The sequence below is a fragment of the Sinocyclocheilus anshuiensis genome, unplaced genomic scaffold (genome assembly GCF_001515605.1).
Source record: "Sinocyclocheilus anshuiensis isolate Anshui unplaced genomic scaffold, SAMN03320099.WGS_v1.1 scaffold103, whole genome shotgun sequence".
Classification (NCBI taxonomy): Eukaryota; Metazoa; Chordata; class Actinopteri; order Cypriniformes; family Cyprinidae; genus Sinocyclocheilus; species Sinocyclocheilus anshuiensis.
This window is the reverse complement of record NW_015548201.1, coordinates 1,422,679-1,433,787: the sequence shown is the minus strand read 5'-3', so window position 1 is coordinate 1,433,787 and position 11,109 is coordinate 1,422,679. Positions and strand designations below refer to the sequence as shown.

The 11,109-nt window shown below is 36.9% G+C and overlaps 1 protein-coding gene across 1 annotated transcript in view; it reads left to right on the top strand.

Annotated features, from left to right (window-relative positions):
* Positions 1–2,273: 2,273 nt before the first annotated feature.
* Positions 2,274–11,109, top strand: part of LOC107653306 (nuclear factor NF-kappa-B p105 subunit-like) — a gene marked incomplete at its 5' end in the record, with an annotated part of 18,555 nt that continues 9,719 nt past the window's right edge. The window contains 12 exons of the mRNA XM_016439984.1: positions 2,274–2,422; positions 2,539–2,702; positions 3,515–3,673; positions 4,397–4,450; positions 6,683–6,774; positions 7,547–7,685; positions 8,747–8,893; positions 9,011–9,106; positions 9,518–9,685; positions 9,822–9,963; positions 10,620–10,734; positions 10,854–11,055. Of these exons, the coding sequence (XP_016295470.1) occupies positions 2,274–2,422; positions 2,539–2,702; positions 3,515–3,673; positions 4,397–4,450; positions 6,683–6,774; positions 7,547–7,685; positions 8,747–8,893; positions 9,011–9,106; positions 9,518–9,685; positions 9,822–9,963; positions 10,620–10,734; positions 10,854–11,055 (1,627 nt within the window). The remainder of the gene's footprint in view (positions 2,423–2,538; positions 2,703–3,514; positions 3,674–4,396; positions 4,451–6,682; positions 6,775–7,546; positions 7,686–8,746; positions 8,894–9,010; positions 9,107–9,517; positions 9,686–9,821; positions 9,964–10,619; positions 10,735–10,853; positions 11,056–11,109) is intronic.

The following is an 11,109-nucleotide window of genomic DNA, read 5'->3' as shown; positions in this document are numbered from 1 at the left end:
AGCCGGTCACGAAACACACTGACATTCTGTTGCTTAAACGAGTCTGGGGGGGGGACAGTTATTGCTGTCCTAATGCTTGTCGACCCTGGAGGTGGTTTGGTAAATCACTCTCTCCTGGTGTTTCTTGTACAGATAAGCAGAGCTGGACAGGAACTCATTTGAGACAATTGGCGCCTGGCTGACCGTGATTCAGCTTTACGGCTCTCAGATGGTTGAGAAGAGATGTTAGTTTCCAGGTGGAATGCGGAGATTCCCTCGTTCATTTGTGTGATGTTCGCAAATGCCTTACACCATTAAATAATATTAACGCATCAGGGTCGGAAATTAACGGGGGCTTGAGGTAATAATGCTCCTTAAATTTAAGGTAAAGGAGCTAAAAATGCCCCAGAACAATTAAACAAAATCTATTACAAAAAAGTGTTGATTGCAGCATTAAATTTAGATCTGCTCAGGTTGCATCAGATTTCTTTTTACTTTTCTTTTTACTTTCATTATAACCGATCACACAGGTTTCTTCAGTGCTCGTCTGCACTGACTGAATTGCAGCTGCACCTTCTAATGAATTTCTGTTTTTTTTTGTTTTTTTTATAATGTACACATTTAGAATTTGTAATAATTTATGTATAGTGTAAACTTTTTACATTATGCAATTGTTGTGTAAGCATGCCCGCTTTGAGCAGCATTAAACTGTATAAACAAACATAAATTCACTAACATTAAATGTTAATTCATGTTTATTTTTAATTAACATCAAATAAACATTAATTAAACTTATTGTGAAGTGTTTCCCCAAAATTTGTCTTTCCCCTTTAATCCAAACAAACTTGATTTGAATTTGAATGTGGAGGAAGAGGAAACTTCATGAAATGTCATGAATTTCCATTGCTAGTGGTGCTATTATTGAAAAAAATTGTTAAAACTTCTCAACAATGTATTTGAATTTACCACTACAACCACAACCTATACTGTATCTACATCAGTAATGCAGTCTATTGTTTTAAATCGGTCAGTTTTGGTTATTTGAACATCAACTCTGGGATTCCCTGAGTTTTTCATGTATTTAACTTGTGGTCTATGTACACAATTAAGGTTTATTGTATAGATTTCCGGGTTGATGAATTTTTATAACATTACTCACATCAAGAGGAAATGAGCTCAGATGTTCCCCATACAGCACATCAACTGTTCAGCCAGCTGTCTTCAGCAGTGTTTGACTCTCAGCCAGATCTGAGAGGGTGAGATGGAAGATAATTATTCACATATGGATGCACATGTATGTTTTCATGGCATCACTTCTTTCATGATATCATCAAATGATTTTTCTAGAGGGGCTCATGCTCATATTCTTTGATATTCGCTGGGTATTTTTTTCTGGGGGTTGATATTGCTTTGTGCATGAGTCATTTCGTCCCAGAGAAAGTGCCTTATGAGCCATATTTGAACTTGGCCTATAGAAGCAGTCAAACCACACACCTTTGCCTATGAGTCAAGAAGAGACAATTTTAATTCTTTTATCATTGTTTGGGATTTATTTGTAATTCAGTCCACTGTGCCACTTTTTGTTTTCATTTGAACTCTTCTGTGTGTTGAGGATGTTGTTGATAAGAATGGCCAAATTATGTTGTGGAAAAGTCCACACATGGTCCGCCCACTTTCCCTGTGAATGCTGGGATTTCCCCCACCAAACTGAGATTAGCATACCTGTGACATTCCTTTGCCATTAATGTCTTCTGGTTTGCCTTTTAGACTTTATGAAAAGTATTTGCAGAACTGCTACGCAAATACTTCACTATAATTTTAGTGTATAGTATGGTATTATTTATTGTTTAATAATGGCAATAATAACAAATTATTATTATTAATATTATGCAACAGCTAATTATATCAATTAATCTATTATTTATCATAAACTAATATTGATGATAATTTTTCACATTGAATAATACAATTTATATTTATACATAATATATATAATATATCAGTAATAATTGTTTATTGATAAATGATGATGATTGATATTATTTCACAATAAATTGTATAAATTCTTAATGATATAATATTTATTGTGAAATAATAATGTCAATCTATCAGTAATAATACTTTTTATTTATCATGATGATGATGATGATTTCACAATACATGATTAAACGTTTTTTTTATGAAATAATACACACACACACACACACACACACACATATATTTAGCAGATGAAAGTCTGATTAAAATTTACCCCCTTTTTTATGTTTTTATTCTGTTTGTTTGTGGGGCAACAGGTCTGTAACTACCAGGGTGCAGCTCGAGTGGTAGTTCAGCTGGTGACCAACACCACAGAGCCCCATCTTCATGCTCACAGCTTGGTGGGCAAACAGTGTGATAAAGGAATCTGCATTGTCGAATTGCTGCCCAAAGATTCAAGCATCAGGTCTGAATTTGTCATTCAACATCCAATTATTCAGAATGCCTTTTTCTGAGCAACAGCATGCATGCAATGATAATAGTGAGGGCCCTTATTAATGTTCACTTGCGAATGTTTCACAGTTTTCCTAACTTGGGCATTTTGCACGTGACAAAGAAGAACGTGAGCAAAGTTTTGGAAGAGAGGATGATCGAGGCCTACAGGATGGGATATAACTACGGCATATTCATCAATCCTGAGATTGATGCCCTACAAGGAGAGGTTCGCGTGCCCAGAGAACTCGCAGGTAGAAGTGTGTTTGTGTATGCCTGAACCCTTCCTGACAGATTATGTCCATATTCAGGATATTCATCCATTTTTCTACTGGCCCAGTCAGGATGGTAGTTAAAATATTTATTTGCCCTGCCATCATTATTTCCTGCTTCACCACAAAGAATTCTAAATACTAAAAATAACATGTATTTGCACTTTTGCATCTACACTACCGTTCAGAGCTTTGAAGTCAGTAAGATTTTTTTTTTTCCTTTTTAAAAGAAATTAATACTTTTTATTAAACAAAACTGCATTAATTTGATCAAAAGTGTCAGTAAACACATTTGTAATAACCTGGACAAAATATTAATATTAAGAATCATGAATAAATGTATCATGGTGTTCACAAAATACTAAGCAGTGCAACTGTTTTCAACATATTAGAGTGATTTCTGAAGCATCATGTGACACTGAAGTGGCCATATAAAAAAATGTACTGTATGTCACTATGGATAAAATTCTCCTGATGATCTAAGAATGCTTTTGTCAACAGAAAGGATTAAGAGATTATTGGGTAACACTTTATTTTAAGGAGTCCTTGTTACACGTTACATGTACTTACTATTATAATAACAATTAATTATGCATAATTACATGCAAGTAACCCTAAGCCAAACCCTAACCATATAGTAAGTACATGTAGTTAATTAATATTACTCAGTACTTATATTTGTAATTACACTGTAACAAGGACACCTTAAAATAAAGTGTAACCGATTATTGATTCTGAGAATGCCTGAGGTGTAAAATAAAAAGAACCTCAGCATATGTGTTCATGTATTTTAGACGCTGAGAGGAACCTGATTAGCAGTGCATCTATTCATCAGTCAAAGGAGATGGATCTGAGCGTGGTACGGCTCATGTTCACAGCCTTCCTGCCCGACAGTGATGGAGGGTTCTCCCGCAGGCTGGAACCAGTCATTTCAGACCCCATCTTTGACAGCAGTGAGTATCATCCTCCTTGATACTGACCATGTCGATCAAAAGCATTCATAGCAGTGTTATTTTAGTATCATTGAGATACTAATATAGTTTTTATCAATATTTATAAAAAAAATGTTTGTTATATATTCCATTTGCATTTTAATTTTAATTGTAATTTTGTCATGTTTTTTGTCATTTAAATAAGTTTTATATATAGTTTATTCATTTTATTTCAGTTATTCTATTACATCAAGTTAAATTGACTGAAAATGGGAAATGTTACATTGGTATCTATCTGAAATAAAATAGATTTGATTTTATTTCAAGAAACGAAATAGGTTTATTTAATGGGTTTAGTTATAGTTAGATAACTCTAATTCATAGTCATTAGAAATGATGGCTTTTAGCATGATTTTGAGTTTTGGGGCTAATTACTGATATATTTTTAAGTCTCACTCTTGATCTCGTTCTTGTTCTCATTTTCCTATTCCGTTTCTCTCACCCGTACTCTCACTCTCTGACAGAACTGTCGGTATTGCTTCCTCTCTGAAACTAGGCCTACACTTTCGATTTCCCCTCCCTTTTCTAATAATCTGTCTCCATTTCTGCCTCTCTTCTCAGCACTGTCAGACTTCATATTTGTAAAACGAGACTGCTAGAGAACAGAAAGGGAAAATGAACACCACAAAAATGAAAAACAGAAAGACATGTTTCAACACCTTTGTCTCTCTTGTGGCATTTCAGAGGCCCCAAATGCCTCCAATCTGAAGATAGTGCGGATGGATCGGACTGCTGGCTGTGTTTTTAGATAGGATGTCAACAACCGCTTAAAAATAACTGCATTTACTATGTACAGATAAGTGCATATGTATTATTTTTATTGTTATTTAATTCTAACATTATAACATGATTTGCAGTGAAACTGTTATACAGTTGAATTTATTTATACCATAGTCCAGTGTTTCCCAGGCGGCTTATATATGCAAACTCATTCTCTGCCAGCAGGAGGCGCTGTGGGGGTGGTAGAGATCAAGGTTCCCCGGTAACGGCTGTACACAAAGCAGCGCTCCGCTCAAAAAAAACACTGCTTTATCAGACATTACATGCAAGATTAAATGAAAATAACATCCAATTTTCTGAAGACAGTCGGTTTCCTTCAGAAATACAGTGATATAAAAACACCCGCACTCAATGTATGGGAAACACTGTAGTCTCATAATTGTAGTGTAAATTCTGCAGATTACATCATTGTCCAGTATTGTACTGTCAGCAATTTATTATAAAAACGTTTTCATAATTGTAACATACATATTTACATACATAATTATTCAGGTGCATGTGTAATAACTTACGAAAACTTGAGGCTACAGCAACACTTCTTCTTCGTCGTCTTGTCTGATGCACTCAACCAAGCGTTAACCACGACCTCGCCCCTCCCCACCCCCCAACCATGAGCCGCTTTGTGACATCACAAAACCCGGAAAACAAACGCTGTAGTCCAAACGAGCCGTTCGTTGTAGTTCTTGAAAAGGGATTTTTTAAAAACGAAATATCTCCCTTTGGAGTGGACTTTGAGATTTGTAAGTTTGAAGATCTTTTTTATGCCCAAACATACACACTACACACTGACTAAAATTCAAAAAGTGAAAAAGCATAATAGGACCCCTTTAAGAGTAGGAAATAAAACGAATGGTATAAATCGTAATGCTCAATTTTACAGAGCCAATCACCTTTTTGTTAAAGGACAGGAAGTCAGAACTGTCACCTGTTTGATTTATTCTTGAAATTAGCTGGACCAGCTTGAAAAATGCTATTAATTTGCATGATTTCAGCTAGTGAGGTTATGACCCTGTTATTGTCCAATTGTATTTCTGATTTGAAATATGTTATTTAAACGTAATATTGACAGATACGGTTTCAGAGATTTCAGTCTCTTAGCTTTCGAGCAGACAAGAGCGGTACCTGCATGACTGGACAAAGCTGCCTGGAGGCATTACCAAGATGGTCGCCAAAGGGAACTGAATTTTTCAAAGAGGACTTTGCTAAGGGTCAGAAAGAGATTGTGGAGAATGGTCTTTTGAAACTAATTAGTGACTGTTTTTGGTACAGGAATTTTTTACTTGAGGAGAAAAAGGTATAATGGTGTAGATGTGGATGATTAAGGGATCAGGAAAATTTAAACAAGCCGTCCAATTTTTCTGAATGAAGCCACCTTCAAACAGTTTAGCTTTTAACCTACAGGTGATAACGCCACCTTGTTCTTTTGAGATAGACGCTGGACACGCATTGCCACTCTTGAAGGAAGTTTTCACTGCAGAGTTCCATCTGTAGGGAATTCCCCTTTTCATATGCAAATTACAGGGCAGAAGAAAGTTCACTATACATCAGTTTTTCAACATCTTGCTCGCCATTTCTCTTCTCTCGTATTGTTTTCTCCTCCCCTTGCTCATGATGAAAACCGGATCTTCATGGACAAGTCATGTAGGATAAATAGATGATCCTGAAATACAAAATGATCAGCCTTCACCATTACTACGCACTAAATCCTCTGAAACATTTACAACAAGCTCTTGAGTGTTTTAAAATGAGGAATAAACAATTGTGATCCAGCTATGGCATTGTGATAAATTGTGACATATTATTTGACAAGTTTTGCTGTGTGAATCATATTGCGGCCAAGCACTAATAATATGTAAATACAATGTTACCTGATTATTGAATCGTTTTGTATCATGGTATATATGAAAATACCATGGTATTTCTATCTGATACCTAGATTGGATATGTTTTTAGATCATGTGTCCATAATGTGCATATCAGTTGCGCCATTAAATGAAGTTTGAACTGTGGTAAATCATGGCTTTGCGGAAGTAACGACGTGCTGCATGCTGACGACAGATATTCAGATTGTACTCTGTGTGTGGCGACAATCATTTCCTCTTTCTTTCCCCACTGGTTCACAGTAATTTCATTTTCTTATTTTCCTCATACTGTATGTGATGTCATTGTTTGTTTTTGTTGTTGTGACAGATGATATCCAGGTGCGGTTTTATGAAGATGATGAGTCAGGTCTAACCTGGGAGGCCTACGGGGATTTCTCCCCCACCGATGTCCACAGACAGGTCAGCACAGGAACTTGTCTGCCGCCACATATGGCTGCACTGTACTTCTGCAGCCACAGTTTGGCCCTGCTGGTCAAACCTGATCCTTTATGTTCAGTGCTTTACTTGCTTTCTGGTTTAATGATGCCTTTGGTCTGTTTACTTACGGATAAATCCTAACTTGTCTGGGTAAATAGTTGGTAAAGCACAGCTCCTGGGGATTTATTAAGTCAACATGGAATCAAAACGGACCTTTTTTACTTTCTTCATACACTGCCTTTCAAAAGTTTACCAAGGCTGCATTTATTTGATTAAAATATAGTACAAACAGTAATACTGTGAAATATTATTCAAATTTTAAATAAGTGATTTCTATTTGAATCTATTTTGAAATGTAGTTTATTCCTGTGATGCCAAAGCTACAGTCTATAGTGTCACATGAACCTTCAGAAATAATTCTAATATGCTGATTTACTGTTCAGAAAATATTTCTTATCATTAACAATGTTGAAAATGGTTGTGCTGCTTAATACTTTTTGTGCAAACTATAATACTTTTTTGCTCAGAATTTTTAAATGAATAGAATGTTCAAAAGAACACCATTTATTTGAAATAGAAATCTTTTGTAACATTATAAATGTCTTTACTTTTGATCAATTTAATGCATCCTTGGTGAATAAAAATCACTGTTACATCTTGACTTTAGATGACTGGGATTTTATGGTGTTATTGTTATTATTAAAATAAATGTTCTGGTGGAATGAATAATCCACCCTACAATTCCATCCTTTAGTTTGCCATTGTCTTCAAGACGCCTAAATATCGGGACCAGAACCTCCAGAAGCCCATCTCTGTGTTTGTGCAGCTAAAAAGAAAGTCAGACAATGAAACGAGTGAACCCAAGCCTTTCACCTACCATCCACAGATTATAGGTAAAGTCTTTAACCTACTCCCTAAAGGTTTGATTGTGACTATGCAACATAAACTCTCTTTTTTAGGATTTTCTTTTTTTATTTTATTTTGCAAGCTAAGACAAAAATGCAAAAGTCTGAGATCACTAATGACAGTTTCTGTTTTGCATGTTTAAATATATATATGTATATATATATAATTTTTATTTATTTTTTAATACAATTGAGTGAAGGTTACAATATCTGTCCATATACCGTATGCAGGGGCGCGCCGCTAAGGGGGGGAAAGTTAGGACGATTCTAAGGGCCCACGCACTTTTGGGGCCCCCAGAGATCTGTTTTATTAGTAGTAACAGTAGTAGTAGTAGTGTAATAGAAATTATAAATGTATCTACCAAAGAGTTAAATAAAACAAAATTACGGCTTATTTCTGCTTTTCCAGCAAAATTATCTTCCCCCCCCCCGTTCACTGCATGGTTTCGTCCCGTCCTACGTAGCCTAGAGTCACTGAGTGAGATCAGATGGTAAACTGTCAAATTAGAGATGCCTTCGAGTTTTAATAATATTGACCTATTACTTTTGACCATTATGTTACTGATACCTAATGGTCAAAAGTAATAGGTCAATATTATTAAATTGCAGACAAAGATTTTGAATAGCTAGACTGGCTTGTACACAAAACGTATTGGGACACCCCCTTCTAATGAACAGGTTTGACTACTTAAGTAATTTCTACTTTTTTTTTTACACCCCCTTCTTTAGAACAGAAAAAGGCACTTCCAAAATTCTGGCATCAAAGATGGAAACATAATTAATGTATTTAAAAATTGTATTTCAATCTTTGTTGCCACAGTTTTGGAAGTGTCTAACATGATTGTACGCGTATGTACAAGTCATTAGTGTTTGGCGATGAGTTTTTTTGAGTATTATTGAGTTTTCCCAATACTTTGGGCAACATAGTGTATGTTTGGTGCGGTAGGGGGCCCAACCTCATATTCTTTCATAGGGCCCAAAATTGCTAGCGGCGCCCCTGACCGTTTGTTTACTTTGCCATTGATATACTGTTTCTAAACTGTTTTAAGACAAAGAAGAAGTCCAAAGAAAGAGACAGAAGACACTGCCAAACTTCCAGGACTACAGTGGAGCAGGAGGCGGAGCTGGGGGCATGTTTAGAGGAGGAGGGGGTGGGTCTACAGCAGGGGGCGGTCCCAGTGGAGGAGGAGTGGGAGGTATATGAATATGCCATTACACTTCATATATCAGTAGCTTTATTATTAGAAGCCTGAAATTCCCACCATGCATAAAAGGTCAGTGATGTTAGCTAAACACATTCTTTTGTCTTGTAGGACATTTCTTCCAGGGATATCAAACCTATAACAATTTTGGGTCTGGATACAACTTCTCCTCAGGCATGGGAGGAGGCGGGACCACCATCAAGCATGGTGGGTGTCCAAGCTGTCAATCAGACCATTACAGCAGTTTTGACTGTACAATTACATACACTGCCATGTAAAAGTTTGGGGTCAGTAAGATTTTTGAAAATCGTTTTGAAAGAAGTCACTTATTCTCACCAAGGCTTCATTTATTTATACTAATACAGTTTAAAATAGCTGTTTTTTATTTTTATATATTTTATATTAATGTAATTTATTCCTGAATTTTCAGCAGTCATTACTACAGTCATCAGTGTCACATGAGCCTTCAGAAATCTAAAATGCTAATTTGGAAAACGAAGCATTTCTTCTTATTATAAATGTTAAACATGGATTTGCTGCTTATTTATTTGTGGAAACCGTGAAACTAATAGGATGTTGCCCTCAAAGCCAGTTTCTCAGTTTTAATTTCTTTTAAAGCGTATCAAGAACCGGTGGAAGACAGTGATGAGGACAGTGACAGTGATACCGATGATGATCCGGCAGCAGGTGAGGTGGTGCGAATCTGTGCCCATCCTGAACCTGTTGATTCGAGAGTGGCAAGTGAGGACACAGAGCCTACAGAAAATCTGGAGTTAAACACCACAGGTTAGACTTTGCTTGAAGCTAAATCTTCAAATGTTCAAATAAGCTTGTGCAAAGTTTTCTAGCTCTGGTCAAACAAGACAAGCTTCGTATTGGTTGTACATATTTCTGTGCAAATTTGTGTGTCTGCTCTTTTCAGGCTGTGTGTTAGAGCCGCATTTGGCTGAGCTAGCTGGAAGACAGGCTCAAGCTCTCTTTCATTACGCAGTAAGTGGTGATGCTAGAATGCTTCTGGCTCCACAGCGCCCCCTCATGACCACTCAAGACGAGAACGGAGACACGTAAGTCAGGAAAAACCAACTTCATATTTCTGTAGAAGTTCTATTTTCATAAACTTCCCACTTCTCGCCAAAACACGTCAATATGAATAAATGATTTCAGATGTTTTGTCTTTGTTTCCCAAAGATCAAAGCTTTACTTACTTATATGTAGGGATGGGTACCAAAACCCGGTATTTAATCGGTCCCGGGGCTAAATTATGAAAGACCGGAGTATCGATAAGCTCTGACGTTAACGGTTCTGCTATCGGTACTGGAAAAATTAATAAAACACACATACATTTATTATTGCTATATATACATTATCTTGCAAATTCTATCTCACCAGAGTCGCCAGCTGTTTTTCAAACATTTGTCTATGATGCATTTTTGCTATTCGCAATTCAGAAGCGAGATCACGCTCTCGCGGAGGAGCTTCAGCACGTGCAACATGAAAGCCCAGTTTAATTATGATAAAAGAGAGAACTAAACCTTCAAACATCTGCTTACACTTTAGGTGGCTGTTTACACACCTGTGGCTGTTTTATTAAGCTAATTTTATTTAAGAATACCGTTAAAGTACCGAATCGATAAGCAGTATCGGTAAGAGTAGTAATACCGTTAAAACCTTAACGATACCCATCCCTACTTATATGTTCTGTTTTGGATCGGACTTTTAGGGGTTTACATCTGGGAGTGATCCATAGTCAGACAGATGCCGTGCGAAATCTAGCACAAGTCATCTCGGCTCTCCCCGGAGAGGACATAATCAACATGAGGAATGATCTGTACCAGGTATACTACAAACTCACACTATAACTTAGAATTGGATCTCCGTTTTTCACTGCAACCAAAGCTTGTGAAATTCCCAAAAGCTCTGTGGCCAGTAAAATCCTCTGATACATCTGTTCCAGACTCCTTTGCACCTAGCAGTGTTGACACAGCAAAAAGAGGCGGTCGAGGCCTTGTTGGAGGCCGAGGTGGACATCACACTCACAGATCGCCATGGAAACACGGCACTTCACCTGGCGTCTCAGCAGAAAGAGGACAGCATGCTGCGATTGCTGCTAAAGTACAAACCAGTGGTGCAATTAACCAGCATCCCGAACACAGCAGGTACGGCGGACTGACTATGTCAAAACCATTAAAGCTGATTTGAAGCTGTTCTGT